The 19,529-nt window shown below is 32.8% G+C and overlaps 1 protein-coding gene across 5 annotated transcripts in view; it reads left to right on the forward strand.

The window, feature by feature from the left end:
• The window catches only part of ATG4C (autophagy related 4C cysteine peptidase), a 117,760-nt gene that overhangs the window by 40,412 nt on the left and 57,819 nt on the right, over positions 1-19,529 (forward strand). For all 5 annotated transcript variants that reach the window (XM_036911282.2, XM_057500272.1, XM_036911280.2 and 2 more), the window contains 3 exons: positions 4,768-4,851; positions 16,388-16,621; positions 18,516-18,846. In XM_036911282.2, coding sequence (XP_036767177.2) covers positions 4,768-4,851; positions 16,388-16,621; positions 18,516-18,846 — 649 coding nt within the window. The remainder of the gene's footprint in view (positions 1-4,767; positions 4,852-16,387; positions 16,622-18,515; positions 18,847-19,529) is intronic.

Genomic DNA, 19,529 nt, shown 5'->3' on the forward strand with positions numbered 1-19,529 from the left:
TTCTCCATTGAATGGTCTTGACACCCATCTCTAAAATCAGTTGACCACAGATGTAAGGGTTTATTTCTGGACTCTGAATTCTATTCCACTTTTCTATATGTCTGTCCTTAGGCTATTACCACACTCTCTTGATTACTTCAGTATTTTGTAAAATTTGAAATTGAAAAGTGTGATTCCTCCAACTTAATCTTCTTTTCAAGGTTGTCTTGGCTATTCTGGATCCCTTGCATTTCCATATGAATTTTTAATCATCTTACCAATTTCTGCAAGCAATCCAGCTGGGATTTTGAAACAGATTTCACTGAATCTGCAGATCAATTTACAAAGTATTGCCATCTTAAGTCTTCCAATCCATTGACATGGGATACTGTTCTATTTACTTAGGTCTTTACTTTTTTTCAGTAATGTTTTGTTGTTTTCTGCGTGTAAGTCTTGTACTTTTGTTAAGGTTACTCCCAAGTATTTTCTTTTCAGTGCTATTTTAAAATAAATTGTCCTTTTAAATTTCATTTTAGATTTTCATTGCTAGTATATAGAAATACAATTGATTTTTGCAATTTGATCTTGTATCTTTAAACTTGATGTTTTCCTTTTAACTCTAATAGTTTTTAAACCATTTAATCTGGTGAATAGGTTATGTAATAAATACTTCATTTGTAAGGTCTGAAAATCCTCCTACAGGTACTCAATAACACATTTCAGCAGTACCTTAGGAATTGTGTTTAACCTTATTTATATATGTGTAACTTCCCTTATCTAGATATTTCAGTGGGCATAGATCTCTGATCTCTGAAGAACAGATTGTTCAGGGTAACTAAGTGCTCTAGATAGCTTCAAGTTACGGAGTAGTATTTTAGTTTGATTTTTATTGGTGAAAATTGTTCTAAAATGTTTTATGTATTTCTGTTGCTTAGAAATTGTAGTATGGGTGGTGTAGGAAGGACTAAGATTGATTGAGCATATTGTAGATAATTTACTTACATTCTCTTAAATCTTGTATCTTCTTGAAATAGATATCTGAAATTTAAATCTAGGTTTCTGAAATATGCTTTTTTGTATAGTAGAAAGCTGAGATTAAGTGACATAATCAAGGTTACATCTAAGTAAGACTTGAAACTGGTATCCAAATTCAGCCTTGCTTGCTCCCCAGTCTTGCTGTTCTCTGAATACAGTGAACATAATTTAGGATTATCTTTTACCAATGTCAATATTATGATATGATGAAGGTGGTACTTAAAATGGCATATCACAGATTTAAAAGACACTGAAGCTTACTTTCTTGAGAGTGTTTCATTTTTGCTCCCCCCCCTTTGTTTACATGACTTTATGAGGTATATAAACTTGACTTTGTTTTAAAAATGTTAATAGGTAAATCATCTTTCTTCTGGTGTTTCTAATCCTCCAGAAAGTCATCATTGTCTGTATTATTTCTTTACTCTTTGGCTTGTTTGCATCTTTCAAAGCCTTATTTATGATTCTCAAGTTTCTGACTTAATGCACTAGGTTTTTTGTAACATTCTGTTTATGGTAGATAGTCTCTAAAGATGGTCCTCAGTAAATCACATCTTGTGTTGTCTCTTTTCTCATTGAACCTGGGCTGGCCTGTGCTTCATGTTAACCAATAGAATTAAGAAATGAGGCTGTGTCAATTCAAGGCCTAGCCTTTAAAAGGCAACATCTGCTTGCTCTGTTTTGGAGCTCTGAAGTATTATGCAACCAAATTAGATACTCTACAGGAGAAATAACATGGAGAGGCCATATAAAGAAGGCCCTGAGACTCTATAAGAGAAGAAACGAGCCAACTCAGTGTCTCAATTGAACCTCTCCATTCACTTTCCACTGCATTAATGACTCCGGCAGGACCAGCAGGAGAACTGCTCAAGGGAGCCCAGTCAACTCATAGAGCTGTGTGATATAAGACCCAAAAATTGTTTTTTCAAAGTACTAAGTTTGGGAGTGGTTTGCTAAACAGGAATAAATAACTGAAATACTGCCCTAGTTTATCTCTTAAAATTATTTTTTTGTAATTGAGGGAAAACTAACAAAGTGAAATGAACATAAAGCAAAAATTTACAGAATATGACTTGTGTACATCTGTGAAACTAACAATCTAATCAATATATAGAAAATTTCCTGTACCCCAGAGTGTTTTTTCATGCTTCCTTCTGGTTAATTCTCAGCCCTCGTAGACAGTCAACTTATTGACTGGTTAAGTCACTGTGTCAACTTATTGAATGGTTGGTTTGCCAAATGTACTTGCTTTTCTTAACTTGCTCAGTTTTATTTAATTAGTTTTCATTTAGAAATCAAATAACCTAGTTTGTCTCTGTTCCACCTCCCTGCTGTTACAGATTGAAGTTTAGAGGGCAAATAGGGAGAGACTGAGGAACAGAAAAATATTCTTGAATATGAAGAATTCTGATGAATATATTCTTTTCAATGTGTATAAGAACAACTTACTCATAATAATAGTTCTTATTCATGGCTCTTTCCTATGCTCCAGGCTCTATTATTCCATGCCTGTATTGATTTTGCAACTTCTATTTTTCTCTTTTTCTGCACCATAGTGTCCTGTTTCAGCATCAGCAAGCTGGGGCAGAGATAGTAAACTTATTATAATGTTTTTATAGAATGAAATGAAAACTGGTCAACTAAAATGAAATAATTAAAAAAAGAATATTCTGTAAATTAGTATTTGGCATATTTATCTGATTTAGCTTTAATGTAACTGTGGAAAAAGAGAGAAAAATGGGTGGACCTTATGAGAAGTCTTGAATCCTCTTATGCACCTAGTTTCCTGGAGGATTAAAGGAAGTCAGTCTGAGAGGTTAGTCTCTGCCAGGATCTGCACAGGAAATAGAGAGAGAGAGCATATGTGCCACATGAATGATGGTTGAACTAAAAAGCACTATAAATCTGGGCTCATGTAAAATGTGGGCTGTTGCAGTTTCTCAGGCTCTGACCAATAAGATTCACAACTTTTCTAGAGAAAAGACTGGTGAATGGTAAGAGGGGGTAGGCAGAGGGTAACGTGTAGGGAGAAAGAGTGAATTTCCTACTTAAAGGTTGTTTCTTTTTATTTGAGATTGTTTTTATGTAGTTCTTAGGATTAACTTTGGAAGTACTACCTTTTTTAGCAGGGAGGGGTTATTGTTTTGGGGATTAGAATCATTCTAGTATGGTACTAATAATATTTCTAAGAGGTAATGTCTGTAAAGTGCCTAGCTCAGTTCCTTGTATATAATAGGTGATCAGTAAATATTAACTTCCCATTCGAGTTCAGAGAAGAGAATCAGAGCCAGATGGGAAAAGGAAAAAAATGTCTTAGAGGTGCATGTTTAAGCCAGAAGAGGTAGGATTTAGATGGGTTGATACTGGGAAGTTTTTGTCATGGGAGAGTATGAGCCAAATACCAAAGCCCACTTTGAAAATAGGTGAAAAGTAGTGGAAAAGAAGACTGTAAAGGTAACTTGACTCATATTGTGGAAATTACTCAGTATTACTGAGAAGTTCATAATAGATCTGTTAAGTAATGAATCATCGAGGATGATTTTGAGGCTAAGAGTTACGTAATCGAAGCTGGGCCCCAGGGAGGTGAGTTTGGCAGCGAGATGGGCATATGCTACCGTGGGGAAAGACTGATGGCTCAGAAACCATTTCAGAGAGTATGGCACCCATCCAAGTAAAGTTTAATGAAAGTCTGAGTTAGTGTATTTATTTGACTCTCCATTCTTTCTTTCACCACCAAATTCAGATCCTTGAATCTTTACTACAAATATGTATTTTTATGTATTTGTTCTTTATATTTATTTGTATAGTGCTTTAGGAAGTATATTAATAAAAAATCACTCATTTAAAATTTTGTAACAACTCTGTTAAGTGTAAGTGGCAGATAGTCTACTTAAGACTAGACATAAGTCTGTTGATGCCCAGTTTCAGATTCTTTCTATTTATGTGCTTTTGCATTTTACGAGCTGCTTTTAAACTTACCATTAGCAATCAGGAATTTCATATACTTGGAAATATTCAGGAATGTAATGGGCAAGTACTTTTCTCAGGAAATTGACAACTATTAATGGCCTCATAAAAAACCAAAAAGATACTACTACCTGTTAGATACAGACAGTTTAGTAGGAAATAAATTGGAAGGATTAGAGTTTGCAACTTCAGTTGGAGATTGGGGATTCGCAGCTTGAAAACAGATGAGGATGTCTGAAAGATTTATATAGTAATTTCAGAGGTCTTCATCTGGCTGAAATGATGGGGTTATAACAGATTTCCCTAGGAAACTTCAGGTGTCCACTTTTACCGTAAGCACTAGTGTACTGTGTGATCCTTTCTCTAAATTACTTCTTTGGAATATTCAAATACTTTAAATCTTTTAATTATTTAAGATGGGAGGCAGTACAGGAAATTAGTAACATTTGTTGCCTTTGGGAAAGAGGTCCATGTCAGGGAAATTGGAGTAGAATTTTTATCTTTAAAATGTTATTCTGTAAGAACATTGGAACCTCTTTGAAAATAAATTCAAATTAGAATTTTTTCTTAGTCATATCCTTTAAGTTAGAATGTGTTTAAAATACTTAAGTTTATTTGAAAGTTGTGTAAAGTGGCCTGTATTTTCAGTTTGTTTTCCACATATTTTGCTGCTCTTGCAAACAAATGCACATCCTGAGTTGTGAATTGATTATTTGAAATTAAAGAAAATGCTGCTAGACTTTTAGTCTGAAATAATTGAAAAACTGTCTTTTCTCTCTTCTCATTTAGGTTGGGTGTTGAAAACAAAGACATATTTTAGTAGAAATTCCCCTGTATTATTGCTTGGAAAGTGTTACCATTTTAAATATGAAGGTAAGTGCTAAATTTGTAACCCATTTACAAATCTTTGTAAAAGTTCAATGTATAACTGTTTTCATTATTTCCAGATTAATCTGCTTTAGACATATCTTTTTTTTTGTCTGATTTTTTTTGTCATGGTACAGTACACATAACATACCTATGATGTAATTTTCATTATTTCCAGATTAATCTACACTGGACATCTTGTTTTTACTTTCAATTTTTTTATTTTGGTGAAGTACACATAACATATACATAACATAAAATTACCATCTTAATCATTTTTAAGTGTATAATTCAGTGGTGTCGAATACATTCATAATTATGGTAACATTACCACCACTCATCTCCAGTACTCTTCATCTTATAAAACTAAAACTCAGTACCCATTAAACAATAACTCTTTTTCCTCCATTCCCCTCAGCCCCTGGCAACCACTATTCTTTTTATGCCTATGTTTTGGCATATTTCTTTTAAGAACCTGTATTTTATATAACATATACAGCCATATGGTTTGGGTTTCTTGTGAACTCCTTGAAGATAAGGATCATGACATCTTTTGTTATATTCCTCATAGTTTTGGACTTAAAGTATGAATGCTAAGTAAATATTACTTGAATTGATATCTTAATATCTTTATTGAGTTCTCTGATGATAAGTTAAAATATATGATATAATAAAAGTATCACTTTAGGTAACCTAAAAATGATAAATTTCTCAGTTCTTAAGCATGTTCATTTCTGAAATTACTGACTTTATTTGATGTTTATGAATTTCCCAATATGCTCATCCTTTTAGTAATGATCATACATTTTTTTTTGTAATAATTTATGCTACTTATTCAGTGCCTACTATGTGTCAGGCATCATTCTAAGTTCTTTAGGATATGTGTTTAATTCTCAGAATGAGCTTGCAAGGTAGAAGATTTAAGTATTCCTGTCTAATGAGTATGAAAGCAGGAGCTTATAGAAGTTAAATATTTATCCAAAGTCACACAGGTATTAAATGGCAGAGCTGAACCGAAAACCAAGACTATGTTTCACTTTAATACTGGCATTCTTTCTACTATATGTCTTTGCTTTTGTGTGTATTAGTGTGTGGTGTGTGTATGTGAAAGCGATGACAGAGAGATTGAAAGGGAGAGGATGTGTGGGAGGGTATCTGATTATCAAGACTTTTATTCATTTTTGGTTTACCTAATTTGATGTATCATTTATCAGCAATTTTCTAAAATCTTGTGAATGGCTTGTAATAATAACCTCTAGCATTGATTATTTATAATGTGACAGGAAGTATTTTAAGTAATGTATATGATACTCCTTTAGAATGAGTATTAACTCATTGAGTCCTCATGACATTCTTTAAGGGTGAGTCGGACATTGATGGATAAAGAAGGGATGCATTATAGGTAAACAGAATGGCACAAGATACTAGTATATTTAGAAACTGATGTCTAGTGTAGCTATGGTGGGAGGATCACATTATGGAGGGGCATCTTGAGTGCTTTGTTGAAGAGAACATTTGTTTACAGGCAAAAGAGAATATGAGCTTTGGGATCAGACATATACAGATTTGAAGTTTGGGTCTTTTTGCTTTTTAGTTGTTACTTTAGGCAGGTTATTTAATCTCCTTATGTATTAGTGACCCCTGGTACATATAAGCATTCTAAAGGCTATTATTACTCATCATATAGGGAGTTTGAGAAAAAGTGATTAGAACTCCTTTTAAGGATAGCATCATTCATAAACACATGTACACGCACACACACACTTTTTGTTTTGAAAGAAACACTTTGAACAGATCCTTGTAATAGGCTCTTGGGAATCCTCAACTCAAGATATGAAAAGTAAATGATACAGGAGATAGGAATGAGACAAATAGAAGATTGTTTTGGACTAGGAGTGAGGACACAGGGAAGGAGAAGAATGGTGGGGGTTGGGAGGGAGAAAGGAGAGAGCCAGAGAGGTAGTGGGGAGGCTGCATGTCCAATAGAGGTTTCCTTGTTGCTGTCCCCTGATCTTCAGTATAGTCAGTTAACTCATGGAATGCTTGATGTAAGAGGAGTTCTTTTGGAAAGGGGATGAACTTGGAATCTGGAATGAAGAAGGCAACTCCTATCATTGCAGAAGCTAAAGACAGGGAGGACCATGAACACTTAAGCTGAAGAATTAGCAGAAACCTTGGGGCTAGCTTTGGACTTCCGCATGGGGGCTAGAATTTTTGGTTATCGTAGATTTTTGTGTAATGAAATGCCAAATTTCATTTAATTATTTTCATTGATCATATATTGAGAACATGCTGGCTAGGACAATGATCTTGCCCGGAAGGAGCACATGCTAATCATAACTAAATACATGCTTTAGAAAAACAACTGATGGCAATGTAGAAGAACAATAGGAAGTCATTTAGCAGGTAAGATATGATGACTCTGGTATAGGACATTGGAAATGGAAAGGAGTGGATGGAATTGAGATGTTTTAAGGTACAATCAACAGCATCTGACAAGTGATTTGGGGTTATGAGAGACAGAGAGGAGACAAAGAATACTTAAAGATTACTGTCTTGGATGATAGGTATGTTCATAACCAAATATGGTATACTAGAGGAAGCATGAGTTTTGAGAGGTTATGTAGTGTTTGAAGTAGGCTGTTCAGCCTGAGTGAAGTAGGCTATTTAGAAGTGATTTGTTATTTTCAGACAAGTGGCATTTGAGGCCAATGGATAAGGGTACATTGATTGAAAGTATAGGTGGAGAATGTCCATCTTTAAGGATATATTGACAAAGAAGAATCAGTGAATGAAACTGAGAAGGAATAGGCAATATTTGGACAAAATCCACAATTAGTATATTATCATACAGACCAGAGGAAAGAGGTTTTCAGGAAGAAAGGGTTGGACAAAGTGCCTAATGTCCAAAAGAGGTTGAACAGGGAATAACCTGAGTAGAGGCTGTAGGATTTGTCAAAGTTGCCAATGACTCGAGAGAGCAGTTTCTCTAAAGCGCTAAGGATAGAAAAGTAAAAGCAGTAAAATGAATAGCAGCTAACTTATATTTACTGAGTGTGGGTCTGTGTTATGTATGCAGGCCATATTGTATTGTTTTAAATAGTTAGTAGTTATGATATTGGGGTAGAGAAGAACTTATATAAAACATAAAAATACAGCCTCTACAGCAAAATATTGATCATTTGACCAAATGAAAACTAAAAGTATCTACATGACAAATGACACCATAAACAAAGTTTAAAAGCAAGCCAGAGAGAGAAGATATTTACACACACTCTCATTGTATGTGTAGATATATATAGCTGTGTGTATGTGTGTACATGTACATATGTGAAGATCTATCTGTCCATCTATCATCTGTATCTTAGGCAAAATATTAATCTCCAAAAATAATAAAGAACTACAGATTAATATGAAACACATAGACAACCAGAGAAAAAAAGCCAAGAAAATGAACAGGGGCTTTTTAAGTAGAAATTTGAATGACCAGTCAAATATAAAAGAAAAAGATGCCCACCCTAGTAATAAAGGGAGTGCAAATTAAGATGAGATACTATTTCTTAGTCGTCAAATTTCCAAAAATTTAAAGTTTCAATATCAAATGTTAGTGAAGATGTGAAGAAATAAGAATGCAATCGCTGCTGATGGGAGGGTAAATTGGTACAACCTCTCTTCATGAGAAATTTGAGAATACTTAAAAAAATTGAAAATATATACAACCTAGGACACAGCAATCTGACCTTTAAGTATTTACCCTAGGGAATTTCTCTGTATGTTTGGAGAATGTGTATAAGGATGTTTACCATAGCTTTGTTGAAATAAAGAATTGGAAACAACTTAAGTATTTACTACAAGAGGATTAGAGGAGTAAGGTTATTTATTCATTCCACAAATATTTGTTGAGACTTAATATTAAGTGTCAGGCATGGGTGTGCTGAAAGTGTGACACAGTCCTTACTCTCAAGAAGCTTACAGTTCAGCAGATGAGAGACATTAAATAAATAATTACAAAAGTTATTATTGATATTTATGATGAAGCAGAAGTACAGGCTGTTTTAAAACCATAGAAGACCAAATGAGAAAGGATGCTATTGGATACAAATAAGCAGAAAACCCATTTCAAAACAGCTTAAACCATAGGGGGATTTATTATCACACACTAGCAGAAGTTCTGATGTACAGATGGCTCTAGGTTGGTTAATTCATTGCTTCTGTGACATCATCAAGGACTCACGGTCTGCCCATCTTTCCACTCTGCTAATCTCAGCATATTGGCCTTATCTTCACATACCTTTCCTTATAGTATCAAGTGTCTGTCTCAGTACCAAGACAGGAGATATGACAGAATCCATTGGAAGAAGGACTTTTTCTTCTGTGTCATTTTTTATTAGAAATACTGAATTTTAAATTATTTCAATAATTTTATATTATTTTAAATCTCTAAGAATTTGAAATTATGAATTACACATAGAGAAGATAAACCTTGTGTATACACTTTCAAGAATAGTAATAAAAACTGTACTCAACAAGAGAAATACAGCATTATGAGTAGTTTTTAGTCTCTGTGTACTTCTTTACCCAATTGTAGTCCTCCTATGCCAAAAACCACTATCCCAGTGTCCCTGCTGATTTAGTATTTCCTGTTCTTGCCTTTTTGAAAATGGAATTAAACTATATTCTGCTTTTGTGACTTGATTATGGCTTTCAAAGTTGTTCCAGCCCACTTTGTACTTTTCAGCCTTAGATTTGAAATCAGCCATTGCCCAATGAAGCCTGGTTTCCTTTGCAGAAAAACAGTGTTAGAGACTAACCTGAGCACAGGTCTTCATTGTGCGGATGATTGCCCCTAGGCCATTTCAATGGACAAAGCCAGAACAGATAAATACATATTTTCCCTTTTTTTTCCCTGCTAAAGGCATGAGTTTGATATATTGGTATTTCCAATCTAGTTATAACTGGATCACATTTGTATTTAAATTTCTTGATTCATTAGTTATCCCTTTTTCTGTTATGTAGAAAATGTCTAGTAGTTCATTTTGTTCTGCTAAGGATTTTAGTCAAGTTTGGCGAGGGTCACATTTCTCATTCTTTGTGCCATTTATCTAATGAATAGTTTTGTTCAATTGCTTCAGTTCCCTTGTAGTTTGAGGGCATTGGTGTTCTGCTATATCACTGATCTAAGTGCTTGGGAAGTGGTGGCTTTCAACCACAATGTTTTATTTTAATATCCTTTGAATAATCAACAATGAATTAATTCATAATAATAAATAAGTATAAGATTCTTAAACTTGATAGTCGGTGTCCTATTATTTAATTTCTAGTTATATATTATATGTTTGCAAAAAATTAGATTACTTTAACTATGCTAAATCTGTCTTGATCTTTCAAGGTTTTAAGTTTATCTTGTTACTTTTCCTGAGCTACAAACTCTAATCCTTATATTATTCAGTTTTTCCTTCTCAGTGTAAGATACCATGCTATGCATTGTCATGTCAAGGTTTATAGTATTTAAATCCAAATGGTCCTCCCAGTTAATATTCTCTTGACTGAATACCAAAATTTTAAAAATGTTTACAGGTTATCTGTGACAGAAACAATTAGAGATTTTATCTGATTTTAAGTAACCTCATCTTTCTGTAGATACCATGCCCCCAGCTGACTAGGATTTTTCTAGGTTTTCTCTTAGATGACTCATAATAAGCCTCGAGGCCATTAAAGAAAAATTGTAAATTTTGAGTTAATCTGTATTATATACCAGCTCTATCTTAGGGACCAAAATCATTTAACAAATTGAACAAAGGTAAGGCTTTCTCCTTCCTAATTTTGGGGCTGGAGGGCATCTATAGACAATCAGAATAGTCTAGGGACAAAAGTAGTACATGGAAAAAAGGTATGAAAGAAACTTTTTAAGTAGAGAGGGTAGCACAGTGGCTAGAAAATAGTAAAAGCTTTTTTCTGAACTGAAACCAGCCCAAGTGTGGAGCTTTGTCTAGAGATCTTTTTATAGGATATAAGAAAGGGGATGAAAGTAAGATATCAAGAGGTCTTACTATGTGTACTCTTGATTCTTATGCTATCTCTGCTGTTTTCAGGGTTTATCTTGCTCCAGATCTTGCCAAATTATGCCCAAATGTGGAAATAAGATAACAGAATTTAGAACTTTTTGAAACATGACTTTTGTCATTTACTGAAAAACGGCCTGCAGGAAGAAATGAGGAGTTAGTTAGAGGTACATTACTTAATTTCCAAAAATTTGGACATTTTCCAGATCTCATTCTATTATTGATTTTTTATTTAAATCCTTTGTGGTTAGAGAAAATACTTTTTTGACTCTAATCTCTTTGAAGTTATTGAAACTTGCTTTAGGTCTAAATATGGTATAACTCTTTATATGCTTGAAAAGAATATGTATTCTATTGCTGAGTGCTCTTTCAGGACAGTTAGGTCCAGTTGGCTGATACTCATGTCTTCTCTATTCTTGGTCTAGCCTACTTGTAACAATTATTGTGAGAGGAAGATTGAAATCTCTGACTGTAATTGTGCATTTATCTCTTTCTCCTTGCAATTCTATTAGTTTTTGATTCATTGATTTTGGAAGTCATTGGGTACGTAAACATTTACAGTTGTTATGGTCCTTTGTAATGATAAAATCCTTTTTTATTCCTGGTGATATTCTTTGGTCTGAAGTCTACTGATCTGATATTAATATTGCCACTCTAGCTTTCTTTTGCTTAGGGTTATGTGGTGTATCCTTTTCTATTCTTTTACACTTAAACTATTTGTGTCTTTATACTTAAAGTATGTTTCTTATAGGAAGTAGATAGCTGGGTCTTGTTTCTTCTTTTATCCAATCTGACAATCTCTATTTTTTTATTTTATTTTTCAGACTATTCACATTTAGTATGATTGTTGATATGGTTAGGTTTATGTATGTCATCTCACTATTTGCTTTCCATTTGTTAATCTGCTCTTTGTTCTCTTTTCCTCTTTTTCTATTCTTGCAGATCATTTTATTTTATTTTATCTCTTTATTGACATATTAGCTATAACTTTTTATTGTGTTACTTTAGTGGTTACTTTAAGGTTTTAATATATATCTTTAACTTATTTTAGTTAAGCGATATTGTACCAATTCACATATAGTATAAGAACGTTACAGTATTACAGTTCACTTCCTCCTTCCTGGTCTCTATTCTATTGGTGTCATTTTACTTATTTGTATGTTATACACCCACAATACATTGTTATTATTATTATTTTTTTGGTAAACAAGTTTTCTAAACAAGTATCTTTTAAAGAGATTTAAATTATAAGAAAAACGTTATATATTTGCTAATGTAGTTACCATTTCTAATATTCTTCATTCCTCTGTGTAATTCCATATTTCTATCTGGTATTCTTTTTTTCTGTCCAAAGACTTCCTTTAACATTTCTTGTATTTCAGGTGTGCTTTTGATGTATTCTTTCAGATTTTGTGTCTCTCAAAAAGTCTCTATTTTGCTTTCTTTTTTGAAAGATATTTTTGGTGGGTATAGATTCTGGGTTGACTTACTCCTCAACCTTTCTGTATCTATCCCTCTTCAAGCTCATTCTGAAAAAATTAGTAATCCAAACTTTATAATATTCAGCTTAATGTAACTAAAGTTGTAACATATATTGGTATGATAATAAAGAGAATGAATATCAAGTTCCCATTAACAGTTAATTTCTCTCAGTATTTCTGTTTGAAGTTAGTCACAAATAAAACTGCCTGGAAATGAAATACGGCACTAAAAATATGTCCAAAATTTCCACTTTAGAGTCATTTAAATTTGTTTGTAATTTGATACAACAGTGCATAAATCTGACACATCCTATGGCTTGTCGAACATATAATTCCTAACCTCCTACCTTGATAAAATTTAATGAAAAGGATAAATTCCTTATCCTCTTAAAATCTTGTCTCCTTTTACTATTTACTCTAAATATTATTGGAAAACTGCTAGTACTACATGAAGTTTGTTACCCTGTTGACTTTCCACTATACTCCTACCCCTGCTATTTCACTGTAATTAACTTTCCTCTTCAATAATCTTAATTGTATCTATAATGTTTATGTATATCTGCCTTCCCTCCAAATTTCAAGTATGCTAGAAAAGAAATAATTATATTTCTCTTCTGTACCCCTGAATCTTCAAAACTTAGCACAGAATTCAGTCCATAGTAAATATGCAATAAACATTTGTCAGGTGAATATAAGATAAATAGAAACAAAAGAGGAGGATTTTAACATTTTGTTTTGCTTTGCTTTTGTTTTTATTTAGAAGCAACCAAAGTGTCCATCAATAGGTGAACAGATAAAGAAGGAGTGGTACATATACATAATGGAATATTACTCAGCCATAAAAGAGAGAAATCTTGCCATTTAAGACAACATGGATAAGCCTAGAGGTTATTATGATAAGTGAAATAAACCAGGCAGGGAAAGACAAATACCATATGATTTCACTTACTTGCAGAATATAAAACAAAACAAAAAAATGAACAAAACAGTAATAGACTCATGGACACTGAGAAGTGGCTGGTGGCTACCATGAGGGAAGGGTTGGGGTGGATGGGTAGGGAAGGTAAGGGGGATAAAGGAGCACAAAAGTCTCAATCATAATATAAGTTGGTTACATGGATGGAAGTACAGCATGGAGAATACAGTCAATGATTCTGTAACATCTTTCTTTCTATGTTGACAGTAACTGCAGTAGTGGGGGTGAGGATTTAATAATGTGTGTAACTGTTGTACCACTTTGTTTTACACTTGAAACCAATATAATATTGTGTATCAACTATGCTTCAAAAAGAAGAGTACACTTTAAAAAATAGAAGGTTATTGAAAGTTGTGCAAACAAAAAATAACTGTTAAAACCGACTAGGCACATATGAAAGAAAACTAAATGGAACTACTAGAAATGAAAAGTATAATAACTGAAAATGGGAATTTGGCTGAGGATGACACAGAGAATCAAACATAGCTCAGGAGACAGTTAAGGAACCAGAAAAAAGAACTAAAGAAATTATTCAGAACACAGTACAGAGAGAAACTAAGTAATAGAATATATGGAAAACCAAAGAATTTCAGAGATGTGAAGAAAAAGCTCACAGAAAGTTTTATCAGGATGCAGAAGGGGAGGAGAGGAAGAGTGGGAGCAGCTGTAATTAAAAGCAGCTGAAACTTTTTCAGATTCTAAGATATGAATAAAATGAAATTCATACCAAAGAAAAAGTGATCTTGAAGACAACCAGAGAGAGAGAAAAAAGAGAGAGAACACCTTCTTGTCCTAAAGCAAGCAGTGATTTATGATACAGAACACAAAACGCACTGACCATTTAAGGAGGTAAAAAAGTTAACCAGACAATATTAAAATTAAGAACTATGTTCTTCAAAAAATTACATTGAGTGTTAAAGTAACAGACTGAGAAGATAATTCCTATAGATATATCTAAAAAAGTAATCATATCTAGAATATATAAAGAAAACACAGAAATCAGTAAGAAAAAGACATAATCTAATAAAAGACATATCCAAATGGAAAAAATATATATGAAAATAAGCTGAATTTCATTAGCTATCAGAGAAATGCCAATTAAAATCAAAATGTGGCTCAAATAAAATGGAAAAAAATGAGTATTGGTGAGGTAAGAGGAAGCAGAATTCTCACACTTACCTGACAGTAATACAAATTGGCCCAACTATTTTGAGGACTGAATATATGAATACTCTATGACCCAGCAATTATGTTCCCTAGCATACATACTGAACAAAAATCCAGATACACATTAGTCCACCAAAGCACATGTACTAGAATAGTCACAGCCAGGGCCTTAACAATTGCCCAAAATTTAAAACTATCCTAATACCCACGAAAAATAAAATGGATAAATTGTGGCATAGTCATACAAAGCAACACTCACAGGAATACAAAAATATCCAGCACCCAACAAGGTAAATAACAAAATATCTGGCAGTCAATTAAGGCAACTAATCAATGCTTAGTAATAAGCATGCAAAGAGGCAGGAAAACACAAGCCAAAATAAGAATACTCAATTAAACAAAACTGAACCAGACTGACACAAATGCTCAAATTAGCAAACAAGGGTGTTAAAATGGTTATTACAACTATAGTACATATGCTCAAAAAGGTAAGAAACAACAGTTTTTTAAAAGAAATGGAGCTCCTAGATATATAAACTACAACATTCAAGATGAAAAATATACTGACTGGGATCTATAGAAGATTAGACGTTGCTGTGGAAAAGACTGTAAGACTGGCAAATTTGAGGACATAGCAATAGGACCTATCCAAAATAAAACATAGAAAGGAAAAAGAGTTTAAAAATAAGAATAAAAGAGCATCAGTGGACTGTGCACAATTTCATCCATGTAACATATGTGTAATTGGAGACTCAGAAGGAGAGAAAAGAGAGGGGGTGGACAGAAAAATATTTGAAGACAAAATGTCTGAGAAAATTCAAATGTAATGAAATCTATGAACCAACAGGTCCAAGAAGCTCAACAAAACCCAGGCACAAGAAACATGAAGAAATTTACACAAATGCATATCATAACTATATTGTTCCACACTAATGTAAAGAAAAAAATCTTAAGAGCAGTCAAGAAAAAGATGACACATTATATACAAAGATAGGATGACATAAAATTTCTCACTCGAAGCAAAACCAGCTAGAAGTTGGTGGGACAGCATCCATTCACCCAAACCAACCAACATTTATTAGGATCTACCTGTGTAGGCACTGTGCTGCATGAGATTGTAATTATGAACAAGACACTCTCTCTGGGAGTAGTCAAGGAATGTTAGTTCATTTTGAGCACTTGTAAGTGCTGAGCACTGAGTGTTTTGTAAATTATTTGGCAAACAGTGACCACAGTTTTCATATAGAAATTGTGTTAGAGATAATCAAATTTGGAAAAACCTTTAAAAATGATATATATGAGTAGCAACAATTTATTAAAATTATATTTCACCATGAAGGGATAATTACCTATTTAAGAATTTTATATTCTCACTCTAAGCTTATTAGGTTTGTTTTTGTAATTTGGGTATAAATATTCATGATAGCAAATACAATGTGCACAGTGTATTTGATTTTAAGAACTAGTTTATGTGTTATATTCATTTTCATATATTGACAAATTGTGATATTTTCTTTGCAAATCTCATTTCAGAGAGTACTAATATCTATATCCTGAGCCAAATGAGGCAAAGGACGTTTTTATCTTATCCCCTTATAAGAGTTCATTATATTTGGAGTATAGGATATTATTATTAATTACAGTATTACTGATAATACCATATATTAGTGTTATAATGTACAAAACATTTAAGCATTCATTCTGAGTTTCACAGTAGCCTGATTAGGCAGAGTAAATTTATTTTCCTTTAAATTGAAAAAAATCCTCCATATTTTAGGGACAGTAGTGGCAATATAATACATTATTGACATTTCTTTGCATATATTTAGATTATAGTTTATATTTTTGTTTTGTAGATGAAAATAAACTGTTACCTGCAAGATCAGGGTGTACAATAGAAGATCATGTAATTGCGGGAAATGTAGAAGAATTTCGTAAAGATTTCATTTCAAGAATATGGCTGACCTACAGGGAAGGATTTCCTCAAATAGAAGGCTCAGCTTTGACAACAGACTGTGGTTGGGGCTGTACATTAAGAACTGGCCAGATGCTATTGGCTCAAGGACTGATACTATACTTTCTTGGTAGAGGTAAATCAAGTCTGTTTTTCATGTGTTTGTTTTTAATTTGAAGTCCAGCTTGCAAACTGCACATAATTCCAAGGTTAAATTGTTTACTCCTTCACATCTTCTAAAGTCATAAGAAATCCAGCATATTATATCTTTATTGAACTGGGCCAGTTACAACTTACATGTAAATTTTCATCATGATTCCCCTTTAAAAAATAAAGGTTAAAGGTACCTTGTATTCTTGACTACCACTATGAGTTAAGTAAGTTCAATTTTTAGTAGGCTTTGGATTTTTGTTGTTGTTATTTAGTTGTTTTTGATTGAACTCTGTTTTATATCCAGTTCAATTGACTGGGCAGGTCAGTTGAGCAGTGACTAAGCAGATAGTTAATATTTTACATTATTTAAATCTTAAGACATTTTACACTGGTTTCTCTCTGCATATCAGTAATGCTTTAAAATTGTTTTTATCTTTATAAGTATCATTGATACTTAACATATATATCTAATTTTTTTCTGTTGTGTACCTTTCTAAACATTTCTATTAGTTCAGTTTTTATAATATGTACATTTGTAGGAGGATTTTAGTTTGCCATTTTAGGCCATCTATCTGTTTATTACCGAGTATTATAATAGTTTTTAAAGTGTTAGACAATATCCCTGCAATATAGTGTGATAATATTTAGTAACTTTTCTTTAGAGATTATTGATGAGATCATTTATAGAGAATGTTTCTTCAAGAGTGATGTGGATAATGCAAGGAAAAATAATTAAAAATTTTTCTGGGATGATTTATTTATAGTCCTGTGCAATCCTGGGCAAGGATTGGAATATTTTTCACAGTCCTGACTAGGTCTCTGAGGGTGTGACTCCTTTTGTTAACTTAAAATTATATATATATGTTTAGGGACTGTCTTGTTATTAAAATCAGTGAAGTAGTGGATATAGTTGATTTTTTGGGGATCTTTGATCATTACCGGGGCTTCATGTATTAGGTTTACATTTACTAGAGAATTGATATTACTCCATAAACAATGATTAAATTATTCTGAAAGGACTATATGAGAAAAACATATTTGAAAAGAATTTTAAGATTTACATGGTTAGACTTCTATTATAAGACATAACCAAAACAAAATCTATTTATGAAGTTATTCTCTCATAAATACTATGGATGTTAGTGAATATGTTTATTGTGCCTCTGCATAGTCAAGACTGGATATCTGACAAACTGTACTGGTAATGGAATACAGAAGTCTTTATTCCATCCCAGCACTGTCAAAGAAAAGAAAAAAAAGAAAGAAAAACATAATCTAGAATTGTCCATTTGTAAAAAAAAAGAAAGAAAGAAAAACATAATCTAGAATTGTCCATTTGTAACTGAGTTTGCTATTTTTTCTCTTTTTGTCTTTCATTTTGGTAATTTTTTCCTGATTATATGTAAGGTATTCTCATTTTAGAAATTTTAGAAACTACAGAAACGTCCAGAGAGTAGTATTACTACTCAAAAGTAAATATCATTGATGTATTGGTGTATTTCTTCTGATTGTATGTTTTTTTTAAGCAGTGTTATTGAGATACAGTCTACATACCATACATTCACTCATTTGAAGCGAACAATTCAGTGGTTTTTAGTATATTTACAGAATTCTGCAGCCATCACCATAATCTAATTTTAGGACATTTTCATCACCCTCAAAAGAAACCTCATAGCTATAGTATTCATTCCCAATATCCCTTCTCATTCTGTGTACACATTAGTCTACTTTCTGTCTCTATAAATTTGTTTATTTCTGAGTTCACCGTTTTAGTTCAGTGACCCATATGACTTTAAATGCTGCATACTCATTTTAGTAGAAGTGTTAAAGTCTAACTATTTAAAAGATCTGAACACCTTGCTTTGCAACTACTATAGCTTGGACCTGGCCTGATGCTTTGAACATTGAAAATTCGGACTCTGAATCATGGACTTCCAACACTGTAAAAAAATTTACTGCATCATTTGAAGCATCACTTTCAGGAGAAAGAGAACTCAAAATCTCAACAATTTCTCAGAAGGAAACAGTCGGGAGATACGTTGATGATCATGAAGTGAGAAATGAAATTTATCACAGGAAAATCGTCTCTTGGTTTGGTGATTCCCCCTCGGCTCTCTTTGGTTTACATCAACTAATAGAATATGGAAAGACGTCTGGGAAAAAAGCTGGAGATTGGTATGGACCAGCTGTGGTTGCTCACATTTTAAGGTAAAATTGTTTTAAAATCTTTCACCTTATGGCAGAGGTCATCAGGCTTATATACAGATTTTTGCAGTGCACATATATGTAATTGAAACTAACTGTATGAGAATATTCTTAAAGGAGCTTTCATTTGCTAATAGGGAAAAAATAAGACATTGTGACTGTAGTTGCATTTAATTTATCTACTGACAAATATTTCTTCTTTTGTTTGTAGGTATAGATATTCAAGATCTCTCTCCAACCAGGTTTTCATTAGACCACCTTATTGAAATGTTCTAAAAACTAACAACTCTTCAACCTTGGAACATGCATAACATTATAGTTTTTTTTTTGATAGTGTAACCTGGGGGCTGTAACGTACTGATAGTGTAATGAAATGTCAAGAGCTAAAATTGATGTTTTCAGCATTTCTTTGCACACATCAAATTCTGTGAATTGTAAATGTATGGGACTATTAATATTATAATTATATCATAGTAAAAGAAAAGGGTCTGTGACATTCAGAGTAGTTAGAAAAAAAGTCAAAAGTCAGATTTCACTATGCCTCACCTTTTTGTGTGCCATGTATTTGGATATTACTTAAGTTTTTAAAAATGTTGTCTTATTTGTTGTGTGTCCCATATTATATACCAAATATTTAATATGTTATCCAAGTATAGTATATTATAGTAAATTTGTATAAATATTGA

Source organism: Manis pentadactyla, chromosome 4 (genome assembly GCF_030020395.1).
Source record: "Manis pentadactyla isolate mManPen7 chromosome 4, mManPen7.hap1, whole genome shotgun sequence".
NCBI classification, from domain to species: domain Eukaryota; kingdom Metazoa; phylum Chordata; class Mammalia; order Pholidota; family Manidae; genus Manis; species Manis pentadactyla.